The 21,919-nt window shown below is 33.4% G+C and overlaps 1 protein-coding gene across 1 annotated transcript in view; it reads left to right on the forward strand.

Annotated features, from left to right (window-relative positions):
* Positions 1-21,919, forward strand: part of PIK3C2G (phosphatidylinositol-4-phosphate 3-kinase catalytic subunit type 2 gamma) — a 276,846-nt gene that overhangs the window by 92,930 nt on the left and 161,997 nt on the right. The window contains exons 17-19 of the mRNA XM_081059023.1: positions 4,868-4,998; positions 7,983-8,171; positions 21,453-21,546. Of these exons, the coding sequence (XP_080915149.1) occupies positions 4,868-4,998; positions 7,983-8,171; positions 21,453-21,546 (414 nt within the window). The remainder of the gene's footprint in view (positions 1-4,867; positions 4,999-7,982; positions 8,172-21,452; positions 21,547-21,919) is intronic.

The following is a 21,919-nucleotide window of genomic DNA, read 5'->3' on the forward strand; positions in this document are numbered from 1 at the left end:
GGAAAAAGCTGCTTTAGGAACTCAGATCCTGGTAAGTGGAATCTAAAGGAAAGTTTCAAGTATTCAACAGCAGCATAGATTTCCAAGTAGACATCGGGAACCATAACCAAATTTATCTTACAAAAGGCAGGGGCATGTAAATATTCAACAGTGTGAAAAAAAGTTAGATCATTTGATTTATACAAAATAATTTCAAATGGTATAGACAGAACAGGATACTTCTCAGAACATTTTTAATTGGTGATGAAATATATAAAAATAAGAGTTATAAAAGTATTAAAGTTAAAACCCTTAACAACCAGTATTACTCTAATTATATACAGCTAAATTTAGAGCAGAATTTTTCAACATAAATATTATGAGATGGTAAGGAAATTAGAAGCAAGTTCTTCAACCAGTGTTTGCATTAAGGAGTCAGGATGTGTCTCAGAAAAAGACATCAGACTGTGAATTCAGAAACCTGGATTTTAGTCTTAGCTCTTTAACAGAAAACTTTCTGACTGTGAACAAGTCACCTAACCTTCTATTTTCTCCTCTACACAATGAAAGGATTATAGGATGCCTGTCCAAGTTCTTTCAAGTCTAATTTTTTGACTGTCTTTATCAGATGGGCAGGTACTGCCATACTGCAGCCAATCCAATATGACAGGAGATAAGATATGTCACAGAACCTGATTCCTTCAAGTCAATCATTTTGCGGGGAGGTCAATGGCTGACGTGCTGACTGTAAGCAGTGGATAAGAGTGAAGTAGATTGAGTTCAGGAAAGGAGACAGATTATTGCATGATTTCATCAACCCGAGTCTCCCTCAACTTTCTGCCTCTCCCCTTATAGAATCTAGTAGAGTGGCTGTATCACATTTTAAGAACTAAGACAGAGTTGTTTTAGTTAATATTTCTCTTGTTTAGTTAATGTGTCTCTTAAAATAGAGAAGTATATGTTTCTAATTCCTTACATCCCTATTCATGTTACATTCATTATATTCTGGCTTATATGTCCTCACCACACTTCACTGTTGTCAAAAAACTCACTAATTCCTGGTTGCCAAATACAGTGGTGGTTTTCGGACTAGCCCTCTCCCTGTGATTTCTGGCCCTATCTCTGCTCCATTACAAACACTTTTCTCTTCTGGCTTTGGTGTTACTGCTCCCTTACGTTGCTCCTCACACTTCTCCCTGATTATCCTTTCTCTGTCTCCTTGTCAGGCTCCCCTTGTGCTAGTCCTCACTGTTGACAGTTCTCAAGGGTTCCATCTGCTGCTCACTGCTATTCTTAGTACACATATTCTCCTCGGGAGAATTTCTTAAAAAACAGTTTAGTCGTTTCCAGAGGGTAACGGGGGAGAAGGGATGGTAGAAGAGGTAAAAGGGGATCAAGTATATGGTGATGGAAGGAGAACAGACTCTGGGTAGTGAGCACATAATGTAACATATAGATGATGGATGATGTATTATAGAAATGTACACTTGAAACTTACATGTAATTCTACTAAACAATGTCACCCCAATTAATTTAATTTAAAAAAAATTTTAGAAGCTATATTGTGATTTAATTCATGTACCATATAATTCTTGTATTTAAATTGTCCAATTCAGTGGTTTTTAATATTTTCACAAATAGGTACAACTATCACCATCATAGATTTTAGAGCATTTTTAACATTTCAAAAAGAAACCTTGTAACCTTTAGCTATTACCTTCTATTCTCCCATTTCCTTCAACTCTAAACAAGTACTAATCTACTTTATGTTTCTATAGATTCACCTATTCTGCACATTTTATATAAGTGGAATTATACAATATGTGATCTTTTGTGACTGGCTTCTTTCACTTAGCTTAATGTTTCAAAGTTCATCCATGGAGAATATGTCAGTATTCATTCATTTTTTTGAATAACATTACATTGTATGGATATACCATACTTTATCCATTCATTAGTCAATGTGTATTTAGATTGTTTCACCTTTTTGCTATCAAAAATAGCACTGCTATGAACATTGGTGTACAAGTTTATGTGTGGACATGTTTTTTTGCACATACTTGACATTTATTTTATCATATATCTTTACCATTAAAATACAGACTTAAAAAATAAAAGGAAGGGAAAACCACTGTTATTTCTACCTACTAGAGAAAGCTATTATTTTATTTTTTTAATTAAAGTTTATTGAGGTGATAATTGTTAGTAAAGTTACATAGGTTTCAGGTGTACAATTCTGTATTGCATCATCTATAAATCCCATTGTGTGTTTACCACCCAGAGTCAGTTCTCCTTCCATCACCATATATTTGAGGGTAAAGAGAAAGCTATTATTAGCATGTTGATATGTATTTTTATAGTTATTTTCCTACAATTATGTGTGTGTGTGTGTGTGTGTGTGTGTGCGCATGCCCATGCACGCCCATATACAACACACATACAGGATTTTTTACACTAAGAAATTGCTTTGTATAAAGTGTTTTATAGCATGATTTCATCACATAATATATTTCTGTGCATCCTTTCACATCAATACTTCAGTATACATTTCATGGCTGCACAACTATTCTATTTTGTAAAATAAATAAATTCTATCCAAATTTTCTGTAAATCGATTCCTCACAACTTCCATTATTAAAATGGAGCTATAGACCATACATTTTTATTCATATATATATATCTAGCAGTGAAATTGCTGGGCCTCATTCATTTCAACATTTTTATTGACTGTGTCTATACAAGTTCTGAGTCTGGATCTCTAGTTCATATTCCTTCGCACCAGAAGCTTTAGACAAATATAGCCACATACCTGTTGAAACTCCCACCTGATACCCTATAGATAGTTTCAAAGACAACATATCCCAGAGTGAGCTCAGCTTCCTCTCAGCATTGCTCTTATCCCCTGAACTATGTAACTTGGTCCATGACCCCACACACACCTATCTGTTTTAGTTGCCGCCTTCCTCTTTCTCCCTACTCTTATTCAGTTCACATTTGATCCTGCCAATTAATCTTCCATATATTCCAAAAGTGTATCCCCTCAATTCCCCACATCATCTGTTCTAGGTTACAACAGTTTAGCTGGTTTTACTGCCTTTAGTTTTGTCATGCTGTCTTCCAAAATCCACAAGTATGATCATTCTAAAACTTAAATCTGAACCTGCCATTCTCCTACTAATAGATACTCTTCAATATCTCACATTAACTAGAGAATTAAGTCCAAGCTCTTAGAGCATGACTCCCTCCCAGTGCTTCTCTTGCCACTCTTTGCCTGACACTTCATGCTCCAGAAACTTGGAAAATGTAGCTTCTGGCTTGCACTGTCCTGCTTTTACTCTATATATTTACGAATACTGCTCCCTGCCTACAATGTCCCTTCCTTTTTTCCTTTGCCATCTACTGCCCACCCCTTCCCTGACTTTATGTAATTGATATTCATCTTTTAGAATCCACAGACTCTCAACTAAGTATCTCTTACTTACCCCTTCCTCTCTTTCCATCCCAAGCAGGGTTAAGTACCCTTGTTCTGTATTCACATAATAATCAATAAGATTTTTATTAACACATTTACATTATATTTCTTTTCTACTGCCTGAGAGATTTCTGAGGACATTGACAATGTTTTATTCTCAGCATCTAGCACAGTACCTGGACTACAGTATTTTTAAAATTCATGATGTGTCCATACTTCTGAACACTACAATCGCTCAACCCCCATATATTTCTAAATTTAGCACTTTGGTCCACTTATCAGAATCTGAACACCACAATGTTCAATTCTTTCTTTTAGGTAAGTGGGTCTTCTCCTTAAACCACAGTTCTTTCCTACTCAATCACTCAAAATATTTTACCTTACCTAACATTTTTTTATGTGCTTCTCTTCCATTATCAGTGATATTGTGGGAGGCAACAGTTTATTACCAATAACAAAAATTATGCCAAAAACAAATACTGCACCAAATTTTAGAGGTTACAAAATGAAATTGCTATACCTTTTTCCCATAAATAAGAACTAAATAGATGAAACTGTGTTTCAAACTGTAACTCACAAAGTCTACCTTATAATGTTCCTCAATTTTCTCTGAGATCACAACCTAACGTAATTCAGCAGAGAAAATAAATTCTGTATATTTTCTACTTTGAAAATGAAAAAAAAAGTATGATAACCTTAAACAAATATATGGAGCACTAGAATATTTACTTCATTTATCTAGTTTAAAAGTGTATTTGTTAACTGTTATTTTATTTACTAAAACATGGTTTAATTAAAAGCACACTAAGCCAGGGGGAAAAAAATAGACCTTTTTTCATCCCTGTCTATAAATCTGAACTATACAGCCAATGAAAAAATATTCCATTGCTTATATACTTGCAAAACAGGTCTTTACCAGAGAAGATTTCATTCTCATGTCTACAAAATGGTTCACAGACTTTCATGAAGACCAACATAGAGTAACTCTTTTTATTTTTCCAAGTGGTTACACGAAAAAGTATAATTATCATCTATAATTTTCATCATTTAATAATAGAATGACATTTCATTTGTAAAATATAGAAAGGTTATAATTTGAACGTTAAACAAAAACAATATATTTAACTTAATGAAAAGTTTATATATTATTGTTATTTTTTTAGTTTTCCTCAGACAACATTACAGATTACTAATTTATGTCAATTATATAAATAATTAAGAACTTGCTAAATACTATCTATACTTAAATACCAAGTCCAAACCCTAATGATTCTTTTGAAACTTATTTTTGCGTAATAAATAGCATAGAAAGCATAGGAATTTTTCTTTAGTTTCTATAAATCTAAAATGTAGATTATTGAATTAATAATGCATTTCTGAAGTCTTCAGTACATGACAAACCATTCTTTATTTCAGATTGACTTTCCAGCTACTGATTGGGAGTATATGAAATTTGATTCTGAAGAGACTAGAAGTAATCTTGAAGAGCCACCAAAAGAGTGTTTAAAACATATTGCCAGACTTTCACAGAAAAAGTCTTCATTACTGTAAGTGACCCAGGTCATAAGAGTAAATGTTGCCAGCTCTTCATGTTACCATCAGTCATACTGGAAGTATTTATAACTTTAAAGAATGACTCTTCCTTCCCATATAACTCCTTTTGTGTCTTAAAGTCACACCTGTGGGATAATCAATTACTGTTTAGGAACTAAATTAGTGATTTCGTATGTCTTTTTAGTTTCTTTTTCTTGAGATATTAAGCAATTTTAACTTTAATCAAAGAAAAAACAAAAAGATCGGAAATCATTCAGCTCAAATAACAAAGCAGAGAGTGATCAGAGATTTAACAAGAATAAATCATTACTACTTAACCATCTTTCAAGTAGATATAAAGCTATTTTACTAAACAGGAAAAAGCAAAATTTAACTGTCGTAGCTGATTTTTAAAGAACAGAAATAAATCATGTTTTAGTAGCACCAAATTAGTGACTAAAGAGTGCTTTAATAATGTCAAACAGTAATTCTCCAAATAAACCCAAAACTCCAGGAAGAACCATAAGAAAACTAGTGGTGTTTGTCTCACTACTTGGCAATATCTAAGCCACAGCTGATCATGCTCCTTAATAATATGCCAAAAGCACAAAACTAAAAACGTACCTCCTTACATATACTGTGATAATATATACAACATGATAAGACATTTTATTCCAAGAATGAGAAACCATTTAAAGGTTTTGAGTCATGTGATCTGAATAATCTTTTTGAGTGATCCCTTTGACCACAAGTTGAAGAATGGATTGGAAAGGAGATAATAATGGAAGCAAGCAGTACAGCAAGGAGGTTTATGGAATATTTCAGGCAAGAGGTCACTGAGACTAGAACTAAGGTGATGGCAGTGAAAATTAAGAAATGGCTCAATTTGAGAGGCCTATTTTTGGAAGATGGTAAGACATGACTTGATGAGTGATAGTAATTAGGAGTTAAGCCAATTGAGAAGCCCAGGAATCAGTTAAGTCAGTGGAGAATCCAAGGTTTTGAATTGACCAATGAAGCAGATGGTAGAGTCATATTCTGGAGGAAGAATATGTTTGGGCCATCCAAAACGGAGGTATTGAATGTAATCAAGAGTTCTGTTTTGGGTAATCTTGTTATTGCTTGCTCTCTCCACTTGTATTGCTCTTCTCCTCATTTACTTTTAGCCAGTGACATCAGTCTCCTTCATATATTTTAAATGTTCTAGTCCCTCTCCCATATCGAGAACAATACAAAAAAAAAAAAAAAAAAGAAAGAAAGGAGAGTGCTTTTTATTTGGTGTCAAGCCCTACCTGAAATACCCCTTCCTCAGTTCTTCTCATGGCTGAATTGTCTTATCCTGAAGGTCTTCACTTAAATGTGATCTTCTCAAAGATACACTGATTAACTCAACCACATGGATAATTTCCAAAACACTAAACTGAGAAAGGAGCCATAAATAAAAGCACATTTACCCTATTATTCCATTTATATCAAATTCTAAAATAGGGAATATTAATTAGAGTGCAAGAAATAATAACAGTGTTTGCCTCTGGTGGAATGAGAAACGTGGTTTTTACTCAATACTGTATAGGAATTTGTCAAAATACATTAAACTGAATCTGTGCATTTCCTTGTCGGTAAATTATACTTCAATAAAAGAAGTTCATAGGGCAAAGAAGCATTATTCAGTATTGGTGAAAAGGGGAATGTAATTCGAACAAAATAATTTGTTTTAGTAATTTAGTAAAATTTTGTTATGGAATTTTTTCTTATGAGGGCTTTCTGGTGGAGAAGGTAATGACAAACAGGAAAGGAGCCCAAACATATCTTAAAAATTATCTGTAATGCAATTCTTTTGTTTTGCAGAGAAAATTGGCTTTCAAAGAAGTTATAGAGTATTATTGACTTTTAAAATCTTTAATAGTTTTCATTGCCAGTTTGAGAGTTTTAGCTAATTTGATCTGAACAACAGAGTGTCAGTTTGGAGGAGACAGCATTCAAAAGCTGTGATTGATTGTCATTTGAGAAATGCTGTTCTTCAATTGAACAGTGGTTCTGAATGCTTCTGCAAGAGTGTGAGCAAAACATGATAAACTGTCAGTGAGTCAATAGCCATAGTTCTAAATTTAGATCTTCTGTTTGCGACCCCTCTCCAAGGGGAAATACTTGAATATTTAAGGAAATTCTAGTCACTGGCATTTTACATCCAAACTTGCAATGAACTCTGAAAAAAAGCCAGAATCCAGAGATGAATTGAGATCTTTGTTTTTGAAATTCAGAGCAAAAAGTTTTCTGAACTCTAATGAAACTTACTTTGAGGTGCAGGAATTCATGTTTAAAATATGCCATTTCTGCACAAGCTCACTTGGCTCTAAGTTAATTTGTAAAGAAAGTAAGAGAACAAGTGGTTGCTTGCATCTCTTCTAAGTAGTACATGTTGCAGAATTCAGAAAAATTTGGTCTGTGTTAAAGCAAACAGAGATTTTGCCACCAAAACGACATTTAAAAAAAAGTGACAAGGAGGGCGCAAGCTCTCAACAAAAAGGTTGCCCATTTCAATTCCCAATTCCCACATGGGATGGTGGGCTGTGCTCCCTGCAACTGAAGATTGAAAACAGCAACAGGACTTGGAGCTGAGCTGCACCCTCCACAACTAGATTGTAGGACAATGACTTGGAGCTGATGGGCCCTGGAGAAATACGCTGTTCCCCAATATTCCCCAATAAAATAAATAAATAAATAAGTGACAAGGATAGCAGGGAAGAAAAATAAGTGTGAATTTTCTGAAATAAACTTTTATTTTTAATTATGTTTTCTATAAAAGAATAAAATTAGTGGGAAATAAACTGATGAAATAGCCTATCAAACTGTTACAGGAAGATTAAAAGACTTGTTTTCTAAAATATACTAAAATAAAACTTAAAGAACTAGAGTAACTTTTTGTACTGTGTGTTTACAGCAACATTTGTTAGTATAGAAAACTCCAGTAATTACAGTTTCCAATCTGGTTTTGCAGACTCTCTGAAGAAAAGAGAAGATACTTATGGTTTTATCGTTTCTACTGCAATAATGAAAACTGCTCCCTTTCTTTGGTCCTGGGTAGTGCCCCTGGATGGGATGAAAAAACTATTTCAGAAATGCATACCATTTTGAAAAGATGGAAATTTTCTCACCCTTTGGAGGCACTTGGACTTTTGACTTCCAGGTAAGAATTACATAACAAATATGATATTACTGATGAGAAAAATTTGTTTGAAGAGAAAGAAAAATATGGGACTATATGATTAATTCAGTAGAATTTCTATTTGTTCCCAGTTTCAGTAGTTATTGATAATAAATTTAGGTAAATGCAAATAATGAATATGAAATTTAAAGAAATGTAAGCTATAATTGTGTCTTCTGTACTAAACATGAAGTGCAACTAATAGCTATAGTTTCTTAAATGAAAAGACTCTATGGCTCTTACAGAAATAACAGAAAAAAATGGGAGGGAGGAAAAAAGGAAGGGAGGAAGGAAGGAAGGAAGCAAGGAAGGCAGGAAGGAAGGAAAGAAAAAAATTCTGTTAATTGAGCTTAGAGCTTTTTCCATTTTTTACAAGACTTCTTCCGTGGATCCTAGAATTGACTACTTCTGCCTAGTACAGTGCTCCATTATATTACAAATTACATTTTTTGCAATATGTACATGCAAAATGTGAAATGTGTAATTTTGCCCACATTAGACTCAGAGCTACTGCAGGCAAAATAGATCATCTTAGTACTTCTTTTTCCCAAGGGCTTAATAATATCCGGGACATGGTAATTACTCAATGTTGTATCAATCACTTTCTAAAACACATTATGATTATTTGTGTCTTATTTTAACATTTAAATTATGTTATTTGAGGGAATCATCTATTACCTTTATGACCCACATCGCCATGTACAGTTGAGTGAATTAATAAGAGAATGATATGGTAAGAAAATCAATTAAATGATTTGTTTCATTGGGATCACTCACAGTTCATGTTTTGAGTTTCAAGACCCTTCTGAAAAAACAGGTTCTCATTCCTATCTTAGTTCTAACTTCTTTTCTTGATTTAGATATAGAAGAATAGCCAATATCTGCAATATTTTTTAATAAATTCTAGTTATTTTACGGTTCAAGTAAGTTAGAATATTAACACAATTATTATTTTGTCATTCCTCTACTGATTATCAAATTGAAAGTTGGTTTAAAATGTGAAGGTAACAATTCACAGAATAAGAGACAATTTTGACAAATCACATATCTGAGAAGTGACTTGTGTCCAGAACATATAAGCACTCTTACAACTCAACAACAGAAAGATAAATAATCCAATTTTTCAATTGTCGAAAGATCTGAATAGATATTTCCCCAAAGAAATTATACAAATGTCCAATAAGCACATGAAAAGATTCTGGACGTCATTAACCACTAGGGAAAAGCAAATGGAAACCACAGTGAGATACCACAGGACACTCAACAAGATGGCTGTGATCAAAAAGACAAATAACAATAAGTGTGGAGAAACTGGAAATCTAATATTTTGCTGGCGGAAATGTAAAATGGTGCAGCCACTTTGAAAAACAATTGGTCCATTTCTTAAATATTAAACATTGAGTTACCATAATGACCCAACAATTCTATATTTAGGTATATCCAAGATAAACAAAAAATATTTCCATTCAAACACTAACTCATACACAAATGTTCAGACCAGCATTGTTCATAATAGCTAAAAAGTAGAAACAACCCAAATGGCCATCAATTAATGAATGGATAAACAAAATGTGGTCTATCCATATAATGTAATATTATTCAATAATAAAAGAAATGAATACTAATATATGTTACAACACAAATAAACTTTGCAAACGTCATGCTAAGAAGCCAGTCATAAAAGACCATATATTTATATTTGTAAGAAATGTCTTGAATAGGCAAATCCTTAGAGACAGAAATGAGACAAATACCATTATTCTAATTTTACCTATGAGCAAACTGAAGCTTATAGGGGTTAATTTGCCCGATGTAACACTAGTAAGTTGAGGAGCTAGAGTTGAGTCCAGAGATTTAGAGCTTGCGATCTTAACCAGTATGCTTTACAGCCTTCCTACATAAATATTCTAGGCTATATATCTATTAAAAATGTAAAGAAAACAATCCTAAAATAGTTTTATTATAGTAAATTCAGTACTTAATTATCTTATTGTGCTTGGATGTTTCTAATTTACTGTGTGATTTCTTTTTTTCTGAATAATCAGACTTTTAGAGGTTATAGGGAGTTGTTTCAAAGTAGAGTGCCATTTATTAAATGTCATTCAGGGAACTTAGTAGAAACTTGATTTATTTACACATTGGACAGTTTATTATCATGCATTATCATGCACCAAAGAAGGTCACTAAAAAGGTTGGAGTATTTCCACTGTATTCATCGTATGACTCCCACTCTCATTTTAAGTGAAGTATTAAAACACTTGAGGACAAGCTGTTTCCAGAAATGAACCTTTCAACTTTTCTAAATTCAAAAGCTGCCTTTTCTGAGCACAAACAGTATGTGCTTGTTAAGTGAGTTGTCAGAATATGTTCTTCAGAGATCTGTATTTTCTCTCCTGTGACTAGTCTATTTTATTTCAATGGTTGAACCTCTTGAGGACTTGTGTGCTCCATTTTTAGCTTCGAGAATTTTTAATATTGCTGTTTATTTAATCCTGTCTGAAGATTCACCACCTCTTTTCAGTTTATTTTTAGCAAGAGACACGTTGAGATTTAATTTACCTAATGTGGGCCATAGGGTGTTAATATTTCCACTACTGAATGCCAGAAATATGCTCACCCGGTACTGATACTTCCATTAAAGAAGGTGGTGCTGTCAGAACTTGAGACCCAGGGCTAAGGTCTGTGGTTCTTGGCAGATGGTTGCTACTTTCTTGAACCCTGACGCACAGGCACAACTATTTAATTGCTAATAACAAGCAGAAATTACCCAAGGAATTAAAAGTCAGTTCAAGGAAAGTATTCATTTAAAAATAGCAACTCTGAATTGGCATCAGAGGGCTTCATCAGAAGCTTAAATAAAAATTTGACAAGGTACCAGAACTTGCCATCCCACATGATGTAAAATTGTTTTGAAGGAAGAAGAGCAATACTTAACAGACAGTACCTTCTTTTCCAATATCAGTTTCCTTGGAAAAATGGTTCACAAAAATGTTTGTACAAATCACTGTACTCTTTGTTGCAGAGGTTAATTTACACAAAGCCAGTCTTTACTAGCAATGTAAAGAGAAAGAATGGAACATGGAAAAGGAAAACAGTTATAACTTCCACGTTTGACTAAATAATTAAGTGATTGACGATTGTCTTTTCCATTTATTATTAAGCAAAAATATGTGTTCATGGAAATTGGTATGCAATGAATCAAAGAGAGAGAAGAATGTCACAGTGACAGTCACACAAAATTTAGAGGGAATACTTCAGCTAGAGATCACTATACAATATACTCTACTATAATCAAAGTATTAAGTGCTCTATGTGCCCAAAGGAGATGAAAATTATTTCAGATAAAATAAGGAAACCTTTGTAAAGAAATTGAATACTGACTTGAAATAATCATAAAATTTTCTGAGTGGAGGAGAGAAAATGGCATTCCAGGAGGAAAGACTAGCATGAGCACACTTAAGGAAGTTCAGAGAACAGTGAATAATTTAATATCATATTAGAAAGGAATCGTACTGGGAGACAAGGCTTAGATTGTTTGGGGCCTCATGGGCCAGGTAGGTACTCTGGACTCATTACTGCAGTCCATAGAATTTTGTTGAGGATGGGAGTCATATAATCAGATTTATATAATACAAGAATAATTCTGGCATCAGTGTGAAGGATAGACTAAAAAAAGAAGAGAATGAGAACAAAGATATTAGATAGATATAAGGTATTGAAATAGTCCATCTGAAAAATGATCCAGGACTAATCTAAGCATCAGTAAAGATCCACAGAGCATATTTAAGAAATATGCCAGAGAAAAAGGGAAAAACAGAAAAGAGGTAAGGAAGACTTTGAGCTTTCTTATTTGGGTAAATGATAGATCATCCCATGATTGACCAAGACAAGAGTTATAGAAGAAACAGCAACTTTAGGTAGTCTAAGACAGAGAGTTCTGTTTTGGACATGCTGCATTTTTAAAACCTGTGGGACACTTAGGAGGAGATGACCAGTATTCAGTTGTAGATTCAGATCTGAAGCCTACTAAAGAACCCAAAACTTGGAAAACAAAATACAGTTTATTGTCTTGAAGGCAGTAATTGAAGCCACGGCAGTAGCGCTACTGTGTATTCATGTGTAGAGGAAATATAGAAAGGGACAAAAGATGAAACCCTGGAAAAAGCGATATTTTAAGGTCAGTACAGAGTAAGTAGAGAAGGAAATAAACTTTGGAAGAGTGACCACGGGGCTGGAAGAGATCCAAAAATGTTTGTTTGTTTTTTAGAGTTCATTAAAAAAAAAAAAAAAAAAAAGAATTCAAAGTCCTTTAGAGAAACATTAAACAGAGTTAGGTCTTAAAAACAGATTAATGGATTTGAAAATAGAGCAGTCAGTGATGATACTAGTGAGAGAAATTTTAATAGTGACGTTTGATGCCATACTTCAAGTTATTGAAAATGAATGGAGAGAAATAAATTATTCCTATTGGAATATGATGTATGAAAAGGCAAGATTGCTAAAGTTGGAGGAGGCCAGGAAAAGATTTTGAGGTTTAGGGTTTGTTTGCTTGTTTCAAGCACATTTACAAACTGAGCAGAAATATGCATGAAGGGAATATTAGAAAACAGAGGGATGGGTGAAATGGCAAAATGAGATGATACCAACAGCCAATAGTCTGGGACAAAATTGGGAATTTTATCCAAGGAAAGAAAGGGTCACTTCTTCCTCTCAGGTGGGAGGGAAAAAAATATTAATACAACTATAGATAAGAAAAAATATGGGAGAGAAAAATATGGAAGTTTCAATATTCACCATGAAAGAGGAGTCAAGGTTACATACTAAGAATGAGGAATGCAGAACTGCATAAGCTCAGGGATAAGAATATTGCCCTTGTACACTTTTGGAGAGTTTCTGGAGTTGCTTCCAAATTTAAAAAAAAAAAAAAAAAGACAATTGGCAACATAAGCTTTTAAATCAAACATATCTGGCTCTGCCACTTATTACTTGAATGACTGTGGGTAAGTTTCCTTATCTATAAAATGGGGGTAATAGCATTATGTAACTTATAGGATAAAGTACTTACAAGAGCATTCAATAAATACTACCAATCGTCTTTATCATCATCATCTTCATCATAACTATATTTTTAAGAGAGCTTAGAGTTTTCAAATTATTTTGATGCCAAATTGTATATACAATAAATTCATGGGAATGATATCATTTCTATTAAGCTTAAATAACTCAAATTCACTTGTTAAAATTGATATGTAAAAGAGTTAGCATTTCAGTAATCATTTAAAATTGAATAACGACTTATAGCTTACAAACCACTTTCACAATATTATATGATTTGACCTACAAGAAACCCCTTTAGTATTATTATCAACATGTACAATTTTCCCCATTTTACTGATCCCTGTTTTACAGATGAAGAAACTGAAGCTCAAATTGCCCATTCATCCATTCAACAGATAGTTATTTATAAACTACTCATAAATAGTGCCTATTCATGTTAGGCACTTCATTAGGCCTTGAATCTAGCATATTAAGCAAAAAGAAACATAGTCCTGCCTTCAGAGAGTTGCAACCTATTGGTGGTGGGGAGAAATAGGCCATTACCAAATTATAAATGTAAAACTACAGGTGTCTTTATGGCTGCGTAATACTCCATTGTATAAATGTACCACAGCTTCTTAATCCAGTCATCTACCGATGGTGTGAGGTCAGAGGGATAGTGGATGGGGGGAGGGGGGTTCACAGTGTGAGGGATATAAATGATGAACATCTAAGTATTACCTTGTCTTGTATACCTGAAACTAATAAATTAAAAAAAAAAAAAACTACCGGCGTCATAACAACTCTTAATGAAAGGTACATGGTTCTATAATAACATATAACAAAGGAACCAAACCTTTTCTTCAAAGTGGGAAAAGTCTTCCCAGAGGAAGTTATGTTTGAGCTCAGCTCCGAAGATGAGTAGGAATGAATTGGTGAAAGGGAAGAATAAGAGTTTTCTGGGAAGAGAGAATCTGTGAAAAGATCTTGGGACAGGAACTGCATTTAAGAAACTGGAAGAGAGCCAGTGTTCCTGGAATCCAGAAAAGGAGTGTGTGATACAAGATGACCAATATGTTAAGATAAAACTAGAAGACCACGTTAAGGGCTTCTAAACAGCACCATATTAAGCAACTTGGTCTTTATTGTGGTACCTGTGGGAAGGCATAAATTATTCTAAATGAGAGGACACATTTGCATCTTGTAAAAATCAGTCGATTTCTGAGTGAAGTATGGATTTGGTGATGGAAGCAAAAGTATGTAAGAGAAGGCCAGCTAGGTAGCCATGGAAGTAGTCCAGGTGTCAGAGAATGGCAGTCAGCCTTAGAAGGTGGTGATGGTGATGATAGGGAATGAACAGAATCAGAACACTTAGGAGTAAAAATGCCAGAATTAAATGGGGAGGTGCAGTGAAAAAGAGGGCTGTGAAGGAAGACTTCTAGGTTACTATCTTATGTTAGATGCATAATAGAAACATTCCCTAAAATGAAACATACTGGGTGACTGAGTAATAGATTATAGAAGAAGAATCTAGTTCAGGTTGGAATATGTTGGCGTTGAAGTGTGCTTTGAAATGGCTGAATTTACAGGTCTGGTAGTGGTTCAAGGGAGGAACCTAATGTAGAGATCTGTTTGGAAAATACCCACAGAAGGATGAGAATTAGGTCAAAGATGCAGATATACTCATATTTACTTAGCAAGACAGCATAAGAAGATAAGATATGAAGAGTCTTCATATTTAGACTCAAAATCCCTTTCTCTTTTCAGCACATCAGGCTGCTTTTTCATATAAAGTTTAATGCATCCAGACACAAAATCTTTGCATGATGTTTTCAATATGTCACTTGCTTTCTGTGTCGCTTGTCTGTAAGTTAAAACCAAAGTATAATCATATAGGAGGAACTAAATCAACACTACTCTTTAATTAATACCATGACTGTATAGTTAATTCCCAATTTCATTATGCGAGTGCATAGACCATCAGGAAGTATCTCTGTACAGTTTCTTTGACTCTTTGGGTCTCAGATTCATTCTTATTCCTTTTGGTTCATGATGGGGAAAATATTCCAGTCCAATCTGACAAATTACACTGATGACTATTATGTGTCTCTATCAACCACTTAGAATGCAGTAAAATAAATAATACACCCCAGCTAGTCTTGTGGATTTTATATAAGCATGTAAGAAAATACCTAGTCAAAAAATAAAAAGGCCTTGCTAGATGTACTATGGAAAGCCTGTTGGCCTGGTGTTCTGGATATTTAGATTCTAATTTCAGTGTCACCAACAAATGGCCTTGGACAAATAACTTATCCTGTCTGAGTTTCAATTTCTTCATCTGTATAATCAGAAGACTGAATCATGCCTCCAAGTTTCCTTGAGTTCTAATATTCTGTAATCATGTGAAAATCCTTGAAGGAACATGAATTATTAAGCAGACAGAGGTTTACAATCATCCTACAAAAATCTTTATCCACCACTTTTTCTAGAAAAACATTTTTGTATCACATCACATCATTTTTAGTACTAGAAAAATAGCAAAGTATTCATATTGACATTTTTCTTCGAAGTTGATGCAGAATGTACCATCAGACTCAGAGCCTGTTGGAGAGATAGTTCTGCACTTCTGATAGTTTTCAAATCTAACCTGACATTGTGGCTTTTAACTGTGAATAGCCTCATGGCATTCCGTGAATTCTTACTATGTATTCTGAAGTCTGACATTTCCGTTACACTTATATTTAATCTCAGATTGTTTTGCTTTTCAGTTTACTCAAAGTTGCTTTTGTTTTTTTTAAAGGTCGACACTTGTTACATCCCATTTGGTTTTTACCCATCACTTCAAAAGTTCTTTGAATAAGATATGGACCCTATATCATTTTTTAAGCTAGAAAAATAATTTTAAAAGGAGAAAAGCTGTGATATGGTGTTGTGGAGGGGAATAAGAAAGGATTAGAAATTATAAAATAGCAAGTCAAAAGGAAGAAGTTGAAAAATGTATTTTTCTGTTGAAACTTCACAACTCCAAAGGCCCTGTTGAAGCTTGTCTGAGTCCTTTGTGATATTCCTATAGCCTCTGAGATGAAAGGAAGTGTAAATATTTAAGAAAAAAGAGGGGGAGTTCTTTACAATCATTGTATAGAGTTATATTTATCTTAGCCATGGTATCATGTCCTTTTAAATATCCCTAAGATTCAATTGGTAGCTCAATTCACAGGCAACTAAACCCTGAATATATAGAATCACTACTCACAAAATTCATATAAAACTGAACAGTAAGCCAGTCTGATGTTTTGCTTTTAACCATAATTGTTTTTGCTCCCCTATTGTGAAATGTTTGGGAAAATAAATTAGATACAGAAAGTTTCTTAAATGAACATTTAAAAGTTACAAATAACTTTAAAGAAGTAATTATTTCACTTGGACTCTTATTAAGCCTCATTAAATTTTTTTCCACAATAAATAAAAGTTTCTCTCACCTTACATAATCTCCTCCCTAACAAATAATGGAAATTTATTGACTTTATATCTTTTTAATATATCAAGCCAGATAAATCTCCATTTTTTACATTGCAAATAATCTATTTTCTGATTGATTATAAGGAAATTTCTTATAAATGTAATTAAATGACTTAGTTGATACCAGCCTGATGAATCTTCTAACAATACTTTTTTGTTTCTTCCTAAAACTCAGGGTGCAATGTCCATGTCTAGAGTAATTATAGTAACAAGATTAGCAGAATCTCTAAGGAGTGGCTGCAGGTTTATTCTCAGGAATTATATGCATTTTTCAAGCAAATAAGGTCATTGGAAAATACAATTACCTGACTTGTGGAAAATTCAATATAGGTTGCAGTGCTTCTGTTACATATGACATTTCAGTCTGTAAATATCACACCAAAGTCAGAAAACTAATATGGGTAGCCCTCACCTCATTGTGGAACGAGTTACTGAGCCTGAAATGCCAACAGCTATATCCCAAAAGAATGTTTAAATAGTTTCAGACAACATCACAGGGAAGAGATGTCAGGATTTGTGGAACATATTTGTCCATTTATCTACGGCTGAGTTCAGGGCTCTTAAATAGGTATTAAGAATAAATTCTCAAGAGTTGGAGATCCCTAAATGGGGCTAGTATGTTAAAAGAATATTCAAAGACAACTTAAAAACATGACTGTTATTCTTTCACATAATGACATATGTGTAAAAGAACATATGATGTGAAGCTTTTTTTTATAGTAATGAACTTGCAATTATTATATTTTCATAATTAGTTGAATGGCCTTACTTTAAAAAAGTTATTTTTAGTAACTAGTAAACTTTCACATTAAAAGTTTGAAAATCTTTAAAATCTAAGCTTAAGAAAAGAAAACTATAGTCATCCATGAAATTTCCATGGAGATATTTGGTATTAATATTTTGATCCTTTACATCTTAAAGTGTATGGAGAAATATACACGTATTTTAATGGTATTATACAGCATTATTTTTGTTTTTAATTAATGTTTTTATCATTATTCATTTAATATTTGTAATAATTGCATATATTGTCATATGCTCATTGCATAGTTAAACTTTTTATTGTTACACACTTCTATCATTGCCAGTTTTGCTTACATACATATATCCTCACATACATCTCTGATTCTTTTCCTAAGATAAATTCCCAAAAGTAAAATTGCTACATAAGGAATAAGCACATTTAAAGATTTTTTTAAATTCCTATTGCTATATATTGCCATCAATATATGAAACAGCCTATTTCCCAGGAACTTCACCAACACTACCAGCATCTCTTTCAATGTGGCTAACTCTTCCTAAAATAGTCAAATGTATGTTATATGTGGATATGCTTTAATGTGCTAGGCCTCTGTCACATCTCAGGAAGTGGTTAGTTTCTTAGCAATTTTTCTTCCAATTTCTTTCTGAACTTCAAGCAACAGTAGTGAATAAAAAGAGACATCCCTTTCCATTACAGTGCAAAAACATTGTTTCTGGCATTTGTACATATTAACACAAATATACATTTTTTTCTTTTGAATTATACTATACAGATATTATGAGTTTTTTGTTTTTCTGTTCCTGAAGAAATCGAAAAAAAAAATTATTCTTTTCCATTGCCTTCAGATTTGTTTTTTCTTACCATTTTGACTGAGAAGGAAAAAAAATCTGAAATTTATGAGTAATATTTGTGGAATTAAACCTATTGCTACCTATGTAAATTATCTCAGTGCACAGCAAAAAAATAAAATGGGCTTTATAATATGATTTTCCTTATTATAATTATCACGGTCAATGCATTTTTATTAATTACCCAGTATGCATGGATCATGGTGCTAAATCCTAGGAGTGAAAAAAAAAGATGAAACAATTCTTGTCCTCAGCTGAATTGTTCATTAGTTGAGAAACAATGGCACATGTATAAAAAAGATAAATCCTAATGCCCACTAGCAGATCCTAATTGACCAGTGGAGTCAGCCATGGAGTTCAGAGAAGTGATTTCTAAAGATTGGAATAGTCACCTTAAAGGGCTTGGTCCCTATTTTGAAGGAAGACTAGAGCTTTAAGATGAAAAAGGACGGTGGGCCAAGTAGAGGTTACAGTGCTCACAAAGGTGAAAATGCACATGGTATTTTCAGAATAAAAATAACATACCAATGAGCCAGAGCAGTTGTATTCAGTGTTACAGGAGTAGAAAAATGTGAAGTGTTCAGCTAGCCTTGAATATAGATGAACCTAAAAGAGGCCTATTGGTAATAGAAGACCGTTCAATGTTTTATGAGAAATAAACTTTCAAATAATTTAGGAAATATAAGGTACTACTATAAAAACTGTGTATACCAGCATGAGATAATTATGACCTAGACTAGATAGTTGCTGAAGCAACTAAAATCAGGCATGATGCTAGAGCCATTAGGACACAAGTCAACAGAACTTAACTAATTAGATATAGGGATAAGAGACTATTAGGAATTCCAAAAACTTTTATTCAACTGCGCTTGCATTAAGAATTTATAAATGAATGAGCCTGCCCTCAGCCATGTACATAATATAGAATCCCACAGAAAAAGATGTGAACTACAGGGACTACCAAGGGGCTAGAACAGCTTCACAGGTAAATTGATGCTTGAGTTTTGACTTCAAGGATGAATAAAATTTGGCAGATGGGAAAGAGGAAAAAAATTAATGATGAGGACAAACAAGGGAAATAATATAACTCTTAAAATTTTAGACCTACATGATTGGAGAAAGATGATAACACAAACTACAAGAGAAAAGTCTGGCAGTAGAGATGTTTTAGGTGGAAAGATAATTCAGTTTGGACATTCTTCAAAGAAGTAGGTAAAGGGTGCCCACCAATCGGGAGGCACTGGGTTCATCACCATGAACAAAACTGGCAAATATGTTCTGCTTTCCTGCAGTTTACATTTTAGTATTTAGAAATAATTATATAATTAGAGTCATAATGTTCACCAAACAGTTTTATTTTGTTACGATGTTCGCTTATTATTTTTCTTTCTTTGCTGTCATTCATATCAATAGGATAAAATAGGCACACAAGGAAGCATGGTTTACTAGTATCAAGTCATGACCTAGGCAACAAAATGTGCCAAATAAGTATTCTCTCTCTCTAAGACTTCAGACTGTCCTCAAACTGACCTTAATGTCTGCAAGCTTCAGAAAAGTGGTTTAGTAATTGAGAGCAATAAATTAGAGTCTATCACATTTTAGTTAAGAGAAAATAAAGTCTTGGTGTGCTAAAAGAATCTGACCTTCTTCTAGCTTTGCTTTTTTATTGCACCCTTTCTGGTCTCCGTCTGTGCTTGATGTTATACTGAGATCTTCTGACCTTCGTGGTACTTCATGAGATGTGTGTGGACTACAGTTCTCACCAGGTCTCATTACTAGAATGTTCAAAGAGAGAAAATTATTGGAAAAATATTTGCCAGTCAGAAACAAAGGTTTTGAGTGACGACCCTTGGAAGTGATATTCTTGTTGCAATTAAAAGGTTCTGTTTAAATGAAGAAAAAAAATACGTACCCTGTTTGAGCATTACATTTCAAACTACCATCAAGGATAGTTGGGAGATACTAAGTAATGCCACTTTTTTTCCTTTGTACTATAGCTGTGTAGTATTTATTTCACCTTTCAGTAATCAGATATACTGAAAAGAGACTGGATATTGAAAACTTTAAAGCTTTCTAACTTTCATAGTTTTGGGAGCCAATTTTCAGAGCTCTCACATGACTGGTTGAAAGCATTCAGTTAGCTCACATACAAAACGATTATGGGGTGTTATCTGTTTACTCACTTTTTTTGTTTTTCAATATTACTGTATCAGCTTTGAAAGCTTTAAATTATGCATATGGATTTTTTTGAAAACTTGTTTACTTAAAATTAATTGTTGTAACCAAACCCCTAGTTACATAATCACATCAAAGCAGTACGTGAAAACCATGTCAAGGCAATACAGGGCCAAAAGGTATCTCTAGGCATTTCCAGGAGCTCGGAGATAATTGAATCTAATTCTTCCGAGGGAACAAGATGATGTCAACCTGAGGAGCCCATTTGTGGATAAATTGTCTTTGGAATAGGATTTCAAATGCTAAATACCTCCGTAAATTTAGTTCAGTAACAAACATTTATTAAGTGTCTAATGGGTGCTAAATCTTACAACAGGCATATGCAGTCCAAAAAAGAATAAAGCACAGTTTCCCTCAAGAACTCATAGTCTAGTAAGGTTTAGCCTTACTTAATTATTTATGTTTATTTATTATAACATATTTTTGATTTTCATTATGATCTGGCGAAAATCATTTAAAATATTACATACCATTTTTAGTCACATAAACCACCATGTCTCCAGCTGATAATAGTTTACTTAATAAATGCATGGCTAAAGTAAAAACAAAGGTTTTCATACTATTTTGGATAATATTTTAGCTATACTATAACTCACATTTTATAGACGAGAAAGCTGGCAGGGATCTGACTTAAACTCAAGTTTCCAAAACCTTGTCAAAAGGACTTTACACTGCAGTCCACATGAAAGTAAAGGATATGGAACAATAATTATTATTTGGTACTACTGTTCATCTTAAATGATTATGGGATTATTATTTTGTTTTATGCACTCAGGATGGAATTCGTTCTGTTTCCAAGATATTTCTCATGCATTATTTCATACCATTAACAGCTCAATAGATATATTTACTTTGTGTTAGCTTTCCAGATCAAGAAATTCGTAAAGTGGCAGTTCAACAATTAGATAACCTCTTAAATGATGAACTTCTGGACTACCTCCCACAACTAGTTCAGGTAAGAACAGCAGAGTTGCCAAGGTACTCCAGGATTTCAACTAATAATTCTCTTTAAAAGTTTCCAGTGAATCAACAGTAGACTCCTTAAAGTGGTATTGCAATTTGGCCAGTCAAGAGGCTAAATTATAGCTCATATATCAACATGGGTAAGGCAGACATTTCTAGACAAAATTGGTAGTTACAAAAGAATAAAGGTATATGAGAGCCAGAAAGGAATTTTTTTTTAAGAAAAACAACTTCACATGTTAATTAGTACTGGAAAAAATAGGGATGCTTGTGATGATATCTTTTTACCTGAATATGTAAAACAATAAAAAACTAACCAAATAAATGTTACGTAGAAAACAGTCTTTTGCTAGGCAGCTCTTCAT

This window comes from Rhinolophus hipposideros (genome assembly GCF_964194185.1).
Source record: "Rhinolophus hipposideros genome assembly, chromosome: 9".
NCBI lineage: Eukaryota > Metazoa > Chordata > Mammalia > Chiroptera > Rhinolophidae > Rhinolophus > Rhinolophus hipposideros.